The 14,915-nt window shown below is 38.1% G+C and overlaps 1 protein-coding gene across 2 annotated transcripts in view; it reads left to right on the top strand.

Annotated features, from left to right (window-relative positions):
- Orc5 (origin recognition complex subunit 5) overlaps positions 1–14,915 on the top strand; it is a 72,811-nt gene that overhangs the window by 33,129 nt on the left and 24,767 nt on the right. For both annotated transcript variants that reach the window (XM_051174813.1, XM_051174814.1), the window contains exon 12: positions 2,008–2,118. In XM_051174813.1, the coding sequence (XP_051030770.1) occupies positions 2,008–2,118 (111 nt within the window). The remainder of the gene's footprint in view (positions 1–2,007; positions 2,119–14,915) is intronic.

The following is a 14,915-nucleotide window of genomic DNA, read 5'->3' as shown; positions in this document are numbered from 1 at the left end:
ACACTATTGACAAAAGTCCCAGCAGTGTCTTTGTTCACATGAATGCATGCCTGTGTGTGCAGGGAAAGATTGTTGTTTGTAGCACATTGGTAGTAGTGGTGGCTTTCTTAAGTAGATTGATAGTAGTATTGTCATAAAAACGGAAAAGATAAAAAGTGGATTATGGCTGTATTTAACATATGAATAAACCTCACAAAACATAATGTTAAAGGGAAAAGGCAATGTGGTAAGAAGCTGCATCTAAAATAATATAATTTGTATAGAATTTAAAGTCTTTTAGTGCTGTATACTTCTAGTAGATACATAAGCAATGGTACTGTGAACACTAGCTTGAGAATAAGAACATCACATTTAGATTGGAATTCTTTCCAGGGACAGGAAGGGACAATAAGATAAGAAAGGGTTCAGTGGGTTCAACTTATTAGTACCATGGTCTAAGTTTTTGTTTCTCTGTATTTATTCTATAACATTTGAATCTGATAAAATTAGGTAGTGACTACATTGATATTCATTATATTAAACCTCTGTACTTTTCTAAAATGAAGTATTTGGTAGAAGAAGCACATAAGATTTAAGAACAGGAAAATACTTTTTAACCTATTTTTTACTGTAAATAGCTGAAGTGAATACTGCATTTTATACTTTGATCAGGTTTTGGTTTTTTGCTTTTAGTCATTCTTCTTTTAAATATTAAATTTACTCTCATGCATGGACTTTCCCAATTTGCTTTTCACTGTTGATAGGAAATCCTTAGATTCTTAACCCATTTTTAAAATTAATCTGCTAATAGAATGGAATTTCAACTATTGTGATTTCCTGATGATATGTGATTATATCATATGAATGTTAACATTTACAGTTTTTAAGGTTTTTACAAATTTTAAATCATTTCAGGCTGGCAGCTTATTCACTAATTATACAGTTTTATTACTTTACTAAGTTAAAATAGTACCTTTAATTACCAATCTTTTTAAAACTGTGTTGAACTTTGTTAAACTGTATCTAACTGTTTTGAAACTATGTTCGATTAAATGTTGAACAGGTATAGTTTTGAGGAATTGGTCTAAAGAGGAATTGGGGGAATTGAGTAGTCCAGAACGTAAGAGACTGGTTTGGGGGCCTGGAGAGATAGCTCAGCAGTTAAGACCACTTGGTGCTCTTGCATACTACTTGAGTGCAGTTCTCAGAACCCAAATGGTGCTTACAACTGTTTGTAACTCCAGTTTCAGGGAATCCAATGCCTCATGAACTTCTGCAGATAACTGCATGCCTCTCTTTTGTGCACATGCATATATTCAGGTGCACACACATACCAACCCACCCTGTCCCACCCACATAAAATTAAATTAAAAGAAAATCTTAGTTTTGTTATTATTTATTTTGGAAAATTACTTGGCAGAGTCAGCAGCAGCATAACGGTGCTCAAGACTGCAAATGGCTGAGTTCTTTCATGTTTCTTGGTACAGAGAAAAGTTAAGATATGGCATTATCTGCACAAGATCGGGCCCTTCAACATGGAGTTGGCAGGGATCTTGACTCTCCTAGCTGGGAATTTATAGGAAATTGATATTTGCTGGAAGAGGGACAGTGGTGTAGGTCACTGTTAAGGTGCCTGTTCCCCAGTAGTCCATCGACTATGCTCCTGTAAGTCGTAACAGTGAAGCTCATCAGTTTAGCACATATGCAGATGTAAAGGAAGGCTGGATAGGGCGAGGACGGTCTGTGGGTATGGGAGGGTAACAACACAGTGCAGTGGGTGGCTGTGAAAATGATCATGCATTATCTGTCTATTAAAATGTCAAACTGAAACCCACTCTTGTGTCTACTTAATGGATGCTAATAAATATGGCAAAAGATAAATTATGATACCAGGCAATGCGTTAAGGACACTAGGTTAAATTTGTTAATATGTTTGAGAGAAAAACTGTAAATATTTTACTACTGGGAATTTATAGTGTTGAAAGCATATGTTATGGTATAAGAAAAAGTTTTGTGTTTTCTTTACAGACAAGCAATCACCTCCTTGGACCAAAACCATTCCCACTGGACAGATTGTTAGCAATATTGTATAGTATTGTGGACAACAGAGTAGCTCCCACAGCAAATATCTTTTCACAGGTAGGCCTTGTTTGCTTGGTAAATGTTAATATAGCAACTGGTAAGTGAATATTGTTCTTAGTAAATAAGCCCCTTGTATGGTTCAGTTTGGAATTCATAGTCAGAAAAAGAAAACAATGACTTGTGAATGTGCATGTGCATGCCTTTTCTTGTTATTATCCAATGCAAAATGTAGTATAGTATCTGTTTCTGTTGCATTAACATTAAATAAGTAAAAGAGAAACAATTTCAAGTGTACTGAAGATGAGGTTCCTTGTATGTAGATATATGCTATCGTATATTTGGGGCTTGTGCACCCTCAGTTTTAGCATGTATGGGGTCCTTCAAGCCTCCTGAGGATGCTGAGGGTCAGCTGTATTAGAAATTCCAAACACAGACTCTTGGGGGAGGGGTAATCACAGTATTTACAAATATAACTAATGACAAAGGCAATTTAATGGTTAAAGTTCTCTCTTTTTATTTTTCAGTAAAGGAATTTTATAAATCAGTGCTGATTAAACAAGTGTCTTTATTACTCATAAATATACTTTTCAGGTTGATGTGCCCTTTTTGTTATTTATTCTGTTTTTCAGAATAATGAAAATTTTTACTATTTCACTAGGTGGCAACCTAAGTACAAGACGAAGATTTTGGTTTTGGGGTTTTCCTTTTTAAATAGTTAGGGTGTCTTTTTTCCCCATTGACATTTAAATAAAATTCCTTAAGTATAATCATGCCAAATTTTTTAAATAATTCACAAAGACTCAGCATGTATTATGAATAGTAAAGGCAAAACAAACTGTGGCATCTCAGAATACAGTCAGATATGCAATGGGCAGTTTGTTTTATGATTGCTAATGTAGAACTAATTAACTTTATATCATAATTACTTTGCTATATATTTGATCACAGAATGGATGTCACTCTTTCACATAACAACTTTTAATTCATTAAAGTAGGACTTTTTTATTTTTTTTTTTTTGCTTTTTTAAAAAAATTATTTTTCTTATTTTACTTATCGACCTTAGTTCCCTCTCCCTTCTTCCCTCCCTCCCTCCCTCTTTCCCATTCTCCCATGGCCCCTACCACCCTCCCATCCCATCCCCTCCCCATTCTACATGTGGGGTGATGCCTTGCAAGAGGGATCATCTAAATCTGTTAAGTCATTTGGAGAAGGGAGTAGGCTCCCAAAGTCCTTTAATGCACCAGGGATACATCCTAGTTCCACTGTCAGAAGTTCCTTAGACTGCCCAGGCCTTCTAACTGATACCCATGTTCAGGGGATCTGAGTCAGTCCAATGCTGGATTCCCTGCTATCAGTCTGGGGGCCCATTAGCTTCTCCTTGTTCAGATCAGCTGACTCTGTATGTTTCTGTAGCCTGGTCTTGTCCTCCCTCTCTGCATCTGGATTCTAGTCCAGCTAAGTGTTTAACGGTAGGTGTCTGCTTCTGTTTCCATTAGCTACTAGATGAGGGCTCTATGATGGTTGATAAGTTAGTCATTAATTTCATTATCAGGGAAGAACATTAATGGTAGCCTTTCCACTGTTGCTCAGATTGCTAGTTGGGGTCAGTCTTTAGGTTTCTGAACATTTTTCTATAGTCAGTTTTCTCTTGAAACCTATAATGACTCTCTCTCTCTCTCTCTCCCCTTCTCTCTCCCCCCGTCTCTCATCTATTCCTCCCCTGACTCAATCTTCCCAGTCCCACGTGCTTTCCTCTCTTACCTTTCTCCTTCTCCTGACCCCTCTCCACTCACTGCCATCCCCCACTCCCAATATGTTCAGGAGATCTTGTCCCTTTCCGCTTCTGTGAGGGACCTTGTATGTATCTCTTAGAATCCTCCTTGTATGTCTAAAATCCATATATGAGTGAGTACATACCATGTTCCTCTTTTTCTGACTGGCTTACCTCATTCAGGATGGTTTCTTCAAGTTCGATCCACTTGCCTACGAATTTCAAGATTCCATTTTTTTTTTTTTTTCAACAGAGTAGTATTCCATTGTGTAGATGTGCCACATCTTTTTTATCCATTCTTCAGTTGTGGGGCATCTACGTTGCTTCCAGGTTCTTGCTATTACAAATAATGCTGCTAAGTTCTATAGATGTTTGTTAAACCCAATTGGGACATAGCTTTTATTAGATTCATTGTTTCTTTTAAGTTTCTGTTTGGTGGACCTGTCTAGTGTTGAGATTGGGGTGTTGAAATCTCCCACTATAAGTGTGTGTTGGTTTATGTGTAATTTTAGTTTTAGTAATGTTTCTTTTATGAATGGGGTGCCTTTGTATTGGGGGCATAGGTATTCAGAATTGAGACTTCATATTGATGGATTTGTCCTGTGATGAAGAAGAAATTACCTTCTTCGTCTCTTTTGATTTGTTTTAGTTTAATGTCTAATTTTTTAGATATTAGGATTGCTACAGCAGCGTATTTCTTGGGTCCATTTGAGTAGAAAACCTTTTCCCAACCATTAACTCTGAGGTAACACCTGTCTTTAAAGTTGAGGTGTGTTTCCTGTATGCAGCATAAGGATGGATCCTGTCTTTATATCCATTCTGTTAGCCTGTGTCTTTTTATAGGTAAGTTAGGACCATTAATATTAAGGGAAATTAAGGATCATTGATTGTTAATTCTTGCTTGTTTTGGATTTTATGTTGTTGGTGGTATTATGTGTGGATTTCCCCCCATTTTTTCTTTTGTTTGTAGGTAAAGTGGGATTATATTGCCTATGTTGACTTCCTTTGATTGGAGTTTTCCTTCCAGAACTTTCAGTGAGGTTGGATTAGTTGAGAAGTATTGTTTCAATCTGGTTTTGTTGTGGAATATCTTGGTTTCTCCATCTATAGTGATTGAAAGCTTTGTTGGGTATAGTAGTCTGGATGGCATCTGTGGTCTCTTAGTGTTGGTAGAATATGTATCTAGGCTCTCTGGCCTTCAGAGTTTTCATGGAGAAGTCAGGTGTAATTCTGATAGGTTTGCCTTTATATGTTACTTGGCCTTTTTCCTTTACTTCTCTTAATATTCTTTCTTTATTCTGTACCTGTCATGTTTTGATTATTACGTGGTGAGAGGACTTTTTCTCCTCCGCTCTATTTGGTGTTCTGTAAGCTTTTTTTTTATTTTTTAATTTAATTTATTATTTTACATGTTGATCCCAGTCCCCCCCTCCTTCCCTCCCTCCCTCCTTCCCTTTCTCCCTTTTACCCTTTTTGCCCACTCACATGCACCTTGACCACTCTCCCCTCCCATCCCACCATCCCAATTTCACATGTAGGGCAATGCAATCCAGATGGGGTCATGTAGATCTGACAGGTCATTTGAAGTAGGGACTAGGACTTCTCTCCTGTCTCTAGGTTAAGACAGTATCCTTCCAGGGTCCTTTTGTGCACCAGGGATACATGCTGGTTCCACTGTCTGAGGTCCCTTAGACTGCTCAGTACTTCTGGCTGAGACCCATAAAAAGGAGGGCCTGAGTAAGTCCCTTGCTGGATTCCCAGCTATCAGCCTGGGGGCCCGTTAGCTTCTCCTTGTTCAGGTCAGTTGTCTATATGTGTTTCTGCAACCTGGTCTTGTCCTCTCCATCTGCATCTGCATTCTAGTTCGACTCAGTGTTTAGGTATGGGTGTTTGCTTCTGTTTCCAACAGTTATTAGGTAAGGGCTCCATGGATGAATTAGTTGTTGATCTCACTATCCAGGAAGGGCATTTATGGTAGCCTTTCCATGAAAGCTCAAATTGGTTGTTGACAGCAATCTTGTAGATCTCTAGACCTTTCTTTGGGTTCAGTTTTCTCTTCAAATCAATACTGGCTCCCTCTTTTATGTATTCTCTCTCTCTCCCCCCTCCCTTCCTCCCTCTCCCTCTTCCTCTCCCTCTCTCCCTCTCTCTCTCTCTCTCTCTCTCTCTCTCTCTCCTCTATCTTCTATTCATACCTTGGCTCAATCTTCTTAGAACATGTGTTTTTCTCTCCTTCCCCTAGCTTTCTCCTACTTCTCTCCATTCACTGCCCCCCCCCCCAAGTTCCCATGTGCTCTGGGGGACTTGTCCTTACCCGTTCTGTGAAGGACTTTATATTAATGTCTTAGAATACACCTTGTATTCTAGTTGCTCTGGTGGTGTGAACTATAGGCTGGTGATCTTTTGCTCTAGGTCTAGCATCCATATATGAGTGAGTACATACTATGTTCCTCTTTTTGTGACTGGGTTGCCTCATTCAGGAAGGTTTCTTCAGGTGCCATCCACTTGCCTGCGAATTTCAAGATACCATTATTTTTTTTCGGCAGAGTAGTATTCCATTGTGTAGATGTGCCACATCTTCATTAACCATTCTTTAATTGAGGGGCATCTAGGTTGCTTCCAGGTTTGTGTTATTACAAATAATGCATGAACACAGTTGAACAAATGTCTTTGTTGCATGGATGTGGATCATTTGGGTATATGCCTAAGAGGGAGATTGCCGGGTCCTGTGGTAAACTAATTTCTATTTTCCTGAGGAACCGCCATACTAATCTCCAAAATGGCTGTACGAGTAAGCACTCCCACCAACAGTGGAGGAGTGTTCCCCTTTCTCCACATCCTCTCCAGCATGAGTGTCATTGGTGTTTCTAATTTTACCCATTCTGGCAGGAAAAGATGGTATCTCAAAGTTATTTTGATTTGCATTTCCCTGAAGGCTAAGGATGTGGAGCATTTTCTTAAATGTCTTTCAGCCTTTTTGATTTCCTGCATTGAGAATTCTTTCTTCAGTTCTGTACCCCATTTTTTTTAATAGGGTTATTTGTTGTTTTGTTGACTAGTTTCTTGAGTTCTTTGTATATTTTGGAGATCAGCCCTATGTCGGATATAGGATTGGTGAAAATCTTTTCCCAGTCTGTGAGCTGCCGTTTGGTCTTGTCAACTGTGTCCTTTGCCTTACAGAAGCTTCTAAGTTTGAAGAGGTCCCATTTATTAATTATTGATCTCAGTGTCTGTGCCCCTGGAGTTATATGTTCAGGAAGGACTCTCCTATACCAATTTGTTCAAGGGTACCTTCTACTTTCTCTTCTAAGAGGTTCAGTGTTGCTGGATTAATGTTGAGGTCTTTGATCCATTTGGACTTGAGTTTTGTGCATGGGGACAGACATGGGTCTGTCTGCAGTCTTCTACACACCCTCATCCAATTGTGCCAGCACCAGTTGTTGAAGATGCTGTCCTTGCCCTGTTGTATTCTTTTAGCTGTTTTGTCGAAAATCAGGTGTTCATAGGTGTGTGGGTTGATATCAGGATTTTCAATTCGTCTACCTGTCAATTGGTCTACCTGTCTATTTTTCTGCCAATACCAGGCTGTTTTCAGGACTGTAGCTCTGTAGTAGGGCTTAAAGTCAGGAATGGTGATGCCTCCTGAAGTTCTTTTATTTTATAGGGTTGTTTTGGCTATCATAGGTCTTTTGTTTTTCCATATAAAGTTGATTACTATCTTTTCAAGGCCAGTGAAGAATTGTGGTGGTATTTTAATGTGGATTGCATTGAATCTGTAGATTGCTTTTGGCAAGATTGCCATTTTTACTATGTTTATCCTACCTATCCAAGAGCATGGGAGATCTTTCCATTTTCTGGTATCTTCTTTAATTTCTTTCTTTAGAGCCACAAAGTTCTTATTATATAGGTCTTTTATTTGTTTGGTAAGCGTTATCCCAAGATACTTTATGTTGCTTGTGACTATTGTAAAGGGTGATGTTTCTCTGATTTCTTTCTCTGTCTCTTTGTCGTCTGAAAAAAGTAGGGCTACGGATTTTTTTTTTTGAGTTTATCTTGTATCCTGCTAATTTGCTGAAGGTGTTTATCAGCTGTAGGAGTTCCCTGGTAGAGTTTATTGGGTCGCATATGTAAACTATTATATCACCTGCAAATAGAGACAGTTTGACTTCTTCCTTTCCAATTTGTATCGACTTCATCTCCTTTTGTTGTCTTATTGCTTTAGCTAGAACTTGAAGTACAATATTGAAGAGATATGGAGAGAGAGGGCAGCCTTTTGTTGTTCCTGATTTTAAAGGAATAAACTTAAGTTTCTTTCCATTCAGTTTGATTTTAGGTGTTGGTTTGCTGTATATTGCTCTTATTATGTTTAGGTCTGTTCCTGTTATCCCTGATCTCTCCAAGACCTTTATCATGAAAGGGTGTTGGATTTTGTCGAAGGCTTTTTTAGCATCTTGGGAGATGTTCATATGTTTTTCCTTTTTCAGTTTGTTTATATGGTGGATCACGTTGGTAGATTTTTGTATGTTAAGCCATCCCTGCAATTCAGGGCTGAAGCCTACTTGCCATGGTGGATGATTTCTCTGATATATTCTTGAATTCGGTTTGCCAGTATTTTATTGAGTATTTTTGCATTAATGTTCATGAGGGATATTGGTCTGTAGTTTTCTTTCTTAGTTGTGTCTTTGTAAGGCTTGGGTACCAAGGTTATTGTGGCCTCATAAAAAGAGTTTGGAAATGAACCTTCTGTTTCTATATTTTGGAATACTTTGAGGAGTAGTGGTATTAGTTCTTCCCTGACTGTCTGGTAGAATTCTGCACTGAAGCCATCTGCCCCTAGGCTTTTTTTGGTTGGAGGGCTTTCGATGACTGCTTGTATTTCATTGCAGGTTATAGGTTTATTTAAGTTGTTTGTCTGTTCTTGATTTAATTTTGGTAAGTGATAGTTATCCAGAAATTTGTTCATTACCTTTGAAGTTTCAATTTTTGAGGAAGACAGGTTTTCAAAGTATGACCTGAAAATTGTCTGGATTTCCTTTGTGTCTGTTGTTCTGTTCCCCATTTCGTTTCTGACTTTGTTAATTTGCATGTTCTCTCTGCTTTTTCGTTAGTTTGGATAAAAGTTTGTCTATCTTGTTGATTTTCTCAAAAAACCAACTCTTTGTTGCATTAATTTTTTGTATTGTTTTCCTGGTTTCTATTTTGTTGATTTCAGCTGATTTCCTGGCTTCTTCTACTCCTACAGGGTGAGGTTGCTTTTCTCTGTTCTAAGGCTTTCAGTTGCGCTGTTAATTCTCTTATGTGACTATCCTCTGTTTTCTTCATATGGGTACTTAGTGCATAGAACTTCCCTCATAGCACTGCTTTCAAGGTGTCCCATAAGTTCGGGTATGTTGTATCCTCATTCTCGTTGAACATTAGAAAGTCCTTAATTTATTTCTTTATTTTTTCTTTGGTTCAGGTGTGATTCAATTGCACATTGTTCAGTTTCCATGTGTTTGCAGGTTTTCTGTGATTTGTGTTGTTGTTAAATTCCAATTTTAAAGCATGGTGGTCTGATAAGGTACAGGGGACTATTCCTATTTTCTTGTATCTGTTGAGGTTTGTTATGCCACCTAGTATGTGGTCGATTTTAGAGAAGGTTCCATGTGGAGCAGAGAAGAAGGTTTTTTTTTTTTTTTTGTGTTCGGATGGAATGTTCTATAGATGTCTGTTAAACCCAGTTGAGACATAACTTCTGTTAGTTCTTTTCTTTCTTTGCTGAGTTTCTGATTGGTGGTTCTGTTTAGTGTTGAGAGTGGTGTATTGACATCTCCCACTATAAGTGTGTGAGGTTTTATATGAGCTTTGAGTTTTAGTAGCATTTCTTTTACGAATGTGGGTGCCTTTGTATTTGGGGCATAGATGTTCAGAACTGAGACTTTGTGTTGATGGATTTCTCCTGTGATGAATATGAAATGACTGTCTTCATCTCTTTTGATTAATTTTGGTTTGAAGTCTAGCTTGTTAGATATTAGGATAGCCACACCTGCTTGTTTGTTTGTTCCATTTGATTGAAAGATATTTTCCCAACCCTTTACCCTGAGGTAATGTCTATGCTTGAAGCTTAGATGTGTTTCTTGTATGCAGCAGAAGGATGGATTCTGTCTTCGTATCCATTCTGTTTACCTGTGTCTTTTTATAGGTGAGTGAAGACCATTAATGTTGAGGGTGAGTAAGGACCATTGATTGTTGATACTTGTTTGTTTTTGATTTGTTGTTGGCAGTGGTATTGTGAATACATTTGTACTGCTTTTCCCTTGCTCTCTGGTGTAGTTAAGTTATCTGTTGCCTACATTTTTGTGGGCATGGTTACCTTCCTTAAGGTGGAGATTTCCTTCCAATACTTTCTGTAGGGCTGGATTTGTAGATACGTATTGGGAAAATCTGGTTTTGTCATTAAATATCTTGTTTTCTCCATCCATAATGATACAGACTTTTGTTAAGTATAGTAGCCTGGGCTGGCTACCGTGTTCTCTTAGTCCTAGTGGCCTTGAGGGTTTCCATGGAGAAGTTAGGTGTAATTTTGATAGGTCTGCCTTTATATGTTACCTGTCCTTTTTTCTTCGCTGCTCTTAATATTCTTTGTGTATTCTGAATGCTAGTTGTTTTGATTATTATATGTTGAGGGGTCTTTTTTCTTTGGTCCAGCCTATTTGGTTTTCAGTATGCTTCTTGTGCTTTCATGGGCAAGTCCTTCTTCAGATTGGGAAAGTTTTCCTCGATGATTTTGTTGAATATGTTTTCGGCACCTTTGAGCTGGGCTTCCTCACCTTCCTCTATGCCTATTATTCTTTGGTTTCCCACATTTCCTGGATGTTTTGTGTTAAGATTTGTTGGATTTATGATTATCTTTGATCGATGAATCTATTTCTTCCAGTTTATCTTCTGCGCCTGAGATTCTCTCTTCCCATCTCTTGAATTTGTTGGTTATGCTTGTGTCTGTAGGTAACGGTTTTTTTGCCCAGTTTTTCTATTTCCAGCATTCCTTTGGTTTGTGTTGCCTTTATTTTCTCTATTTCAGTTTTCAAGTCTTGAACCGTTTCCTTCACCTGCTTAATTTTTTTTTTTCTTGGCTTTCTGTACTTTCTTTACTTTCCTTAAGGAATTTGTTCATTCCTTCCACTTTTTGTTTGTTTTTTCTTCCATTTCTTTAAGGGATTTTTCTCACATCTTCTTTGAGGGCCTCTATATTTTTATGACGGTAATTTTTAAGTCATTCCCTTCTGCTTCCACTGCTTTGTTGTGTTCCGTTCTCGTTGGGGTAGATTCCCTAGATTGTGGTGGTGTCATGCTTGTTTTTCTGTTGTTCCGTGTTTTATTGTATTGCTGTCTTTCCATTGCTTCTTCCAGAAGGTGTTGGTGTGGTCTCCTCCTTTCTCTATGGTACTTCCCCCGGGGGCTTATATGGGTCAGAGGTTCTATATCTGTACCTCTGGGTGGTTCAAGGTCTCTAGGAAGTCTCTCCACTGGCAGTCATCAGGCTCCAGTAGAAGATTGTCGAGGGGTGTCAAAGATCCCGAAGGCGGTGACTCTGGATGTTCCTTGTGCCTGCCTATAGGCAGATCTAGCCTGGGCCTGGTACTCTCCATCTGAGGCTTCTTTAGCAGAGGCCCTGCTATGGGGGGTGAAGGATCCTGCTGGCAGGAACTCAGAGTAGTCCTGCAGAGATAGGCAGATCTCTGGGAGGGACAAGGCACTCCTGTAGAGAACCGGTGGTGGTGGGGGTAGGAGATCAAGGACGTGGAAATTATGGGTGGTCCCAAGTGGATTGGCAGGTCTCCTGTTTCAGAGCTGCTCTGAGAAGTTCCCTGAAGTTTTGCAGACTGTTGACTCCACCCTCTGTCCCAGTGCTCAACCAGAGTGGTGGGACAGTGGGCAGGGTAGGGCACAGGGTAGAGGGAAGTCAGGCTTGAGGTGGGGGTGGGTTGGGGTGTATCAGAGCTCCAAGAGTGCTGTCAGTAGTGACAGGACACAGGAGTAGGGGGATCCGGGGTCCTCTGTAAGCTTATTGTAATTTCATTGGCATGTCTTTCTTTAGGTTGAGAACATTTTCTTCTATAGCTTTGTTGAGTATGTTTTCTGCACCTTTGAGTTGTGTTTCTTCACCTTAGGTTTGTCCTTTTATGGTGCCCCATATTTCATGGATATTTTGTATTAGACATTTGTTGGACTTAAAAGATTTTCTTTGGTTGAAGTATCTATTTCTTTTAGTGTATCTTTAATACCTGAGATTCTCTCTTCCATCTCTTGCATTATGTTGGTTATGCTTGTGTCTGATTATTTGCCTAACTTTCCTATTTCCAGCATTCCCTCAAATTGTTTTTTTTTTTTTTTTTTTTTTTTTTTTTAGGGGGATCTTTATTTCACCTTTTAAACCTTGCACTATTTGAATTGTTTCTTGCAATTTTTGGGTTGTCTTTTCTTCCTTTTTTTTTTTAATGATTTTCTCATTTCCTCTTTGAAGCTCTGTATCATCTTCATGAAGTTGATTTTAGGGTCATTCTCTTCTGCTTCTTCTGTGTTGATATATTCAGGTCTTACCGGTATGGATTCCCTAGACTCTGATGGCATCATACTGATCTTTCTGTTGTTGACTATGTTCTTATACTGTCGTCTACCCATCCCTTCTTTCAGTGCATACCAGTGTATTCTCTCCCTCTCCTGGTGGGTACAGGACCAAGGTCTCTTCTGGATACTGCTAGTAACTTTCTGCATATAGCATACATGGTTTTTGTTTGTTTATGCTGTTACAATAACTGAAATGGACATCGGGAACTATTATCTTTAAACAAAGTGAGCTTTGATTGAAGAGAAGTTAGAGAAAGTTAACTTCCAAACAGAAGAAACAAAAGGACAGTGTATGTAATTATTATAATTCTTAGATGCCCCCAAATTACCTTTTTGAGAAGCAAACAAGGATAATTAAGGGTGATTTTAAAAAATTCCTTTTGCAAGTTTGCTACTTATGTGTTGGGGAGGGGTTGGGCACATAAAAATAGTATTAAAAGATTGTAAGCAAATGTGTGACACTGATTTTGAGATGCCTAAAACAGCAAATGGTTAACTTCTCTTCCCCACAGGCTGTAAGACAGATGTGGAGGCTCAGGTAACAAAGTGGAGCTTGCCTGGAAAGAGTGAGCCCAGTTGTTTTTGTTGTTGTTCTTTAGTATTTCTAATTTACTTTAGCAGTAATTGTTGTGCAAAAAGGAAAGTAATGAAATCAGTTGACATTTGGAATGGATACTGCTTAAGAGATGTAGAAAGAGGAGGGAAATAGGACAAAGTTATAGAACTAAGTGAAAACTAAACATTTGTCAACTGTCTGTTCTAGGAGCTTGGTTGGCAGTAGATGTGGCTATGTCATATTAGTGGTGGTCTCTGTGTCCATCATTGTGGCACTAGTGATTGTTGCTGTTCATAGTGCTACCCCATCCACCTCCCCACAGCACACCTCAGACTGTGCCTCAAGATGCTAGAGCATCTTACTTGGTTAGAAATAGACTCTTCAATAGTTTTATTCGCTAAGGAAAAACAAAACAGTTACAAATAGAGGTTCCTGATGTAGCGATTTCCTAATTGTTCTGGGTTTTGACTATGTTAACCATACATACCAAACTGTATGTATATTACTGGTATTAATGTAGTTAGAAACAGCTTGGCCCAAGTTGTGTCTTTTTTAGTCAAGAAGTAAAATTCTTAAAAGTGAAAGACATTAACCTTTTTGTTATCTCTTCTCATTAGCTCTTGGTATTTATAGTGTTTCAAGTATTTAAAGCATATAAATGAATGTGCTTGTGTTTGTTTATAAATTCTTGTTATGAACTTGGTCATTCCTATTATTAGGGTATAAAAGATGGAAGAAAGCGTGGGGATAGATATACCTAGACTTAAGGATTTGACCTTTGCTTTTTCTTGGTCAATAGATTATCTAAGAAAAGAAAAAACGTGTTATGTTCAAGAATAAAATTTGGCAGATGGGGATCACATCCCAGAGGTTCCCTTTGCTTTTGGCCAGCAGTGACTCTCAATACCCTGTTGTTTCTCTTTCTCCTATTACTCTCTTCTGTCAACTGTACATTTGCCCACCAGAAGGACAATTAAAAATTTACTTATACACAAGTAATGTTGTAAGTACATTGGCCATAACATTTGCACTGAAGTTCTTATTTGATATTAACACTAGATGGCGGTGTTACTGCATTATAGCTTTAAGTTGCAGTAGAAGCCAGCTTTGACTTAACATTTTCTCTGACTCTTACAAAGAAAGTGATTTCAAGATTTTCCATATTTGGTTTGAGTGAAAGCAGAATGACTTGAAAGAAATTAGTATGTGCTGTGTGTATTCATGCATATGAATACTGTTTTATGAATAGTGAGTATGGTCATTAAGGAATTATTTTGTTTGTTTATGAGTTGATAATACTATTTTTCAATTTATTATCTTAAAGATTTATTTCATAATAAGATGCTATCTTGTAGCTTGATTTAACACTATGTAACAATTGATCATTTATGTCAAAAGACAACTTTTATTTCATTCAAATCTCTTCAATATTGAGACTGTTAAAAAAAAAAAAAATCACACCTTAAGGAAGATTGAAGATTTTGAGATCTGAGAATAATTCAGGATGGTAACACTGATCATTGTCATGTGTACTCTGAGTTCGCTCAGGATTGCTTTTGTGTCTACATAAGTGGGCAGTAGGAACAAGCAGCACATTGAACACCCTCAAATGTGTGAGTGTTCAGCTTCACTGAACTTTGAAAACATTTTAAATGTTTTGGACTTTTAGATATTAGTCATCCCTAATTTTTATATTTATATACCTTTTAATCGTGATCATGAGTCTGTTGTGGAGCTCTCATTAAGGGTAAGTGCAATGTTTCCATAGTGGATGCTGCTGCTGACAGAGACTTACCCTGGAGTTTTATCACCTTCTCTTTTTCTTTGGTGCACCAGTGGGATGGGTGTGCCATACCACAGCCATGTAGCAAATGGGCAAAGTTATAGGCATTGCCTTCACATTTTGAATTTGATGACAT

Source organism: Phodopus roborovskii, unplaced genomic scaffold, assembly GCF_943737965.1.
Source record: "Phodopus roborovskii unplaced genomic scaffold, PHOROB, whole genome shotgun sequence".
NCBI classification, from domain to species: Eukaryota; Metazoa; Chordata; class Mammalia; order Rodentia; family Cricetidae; genus Phodopus; species Phodopus roborovskii.
This window is presented reverse-complemented; position numbering and strand designations above follow the sequence as displayed.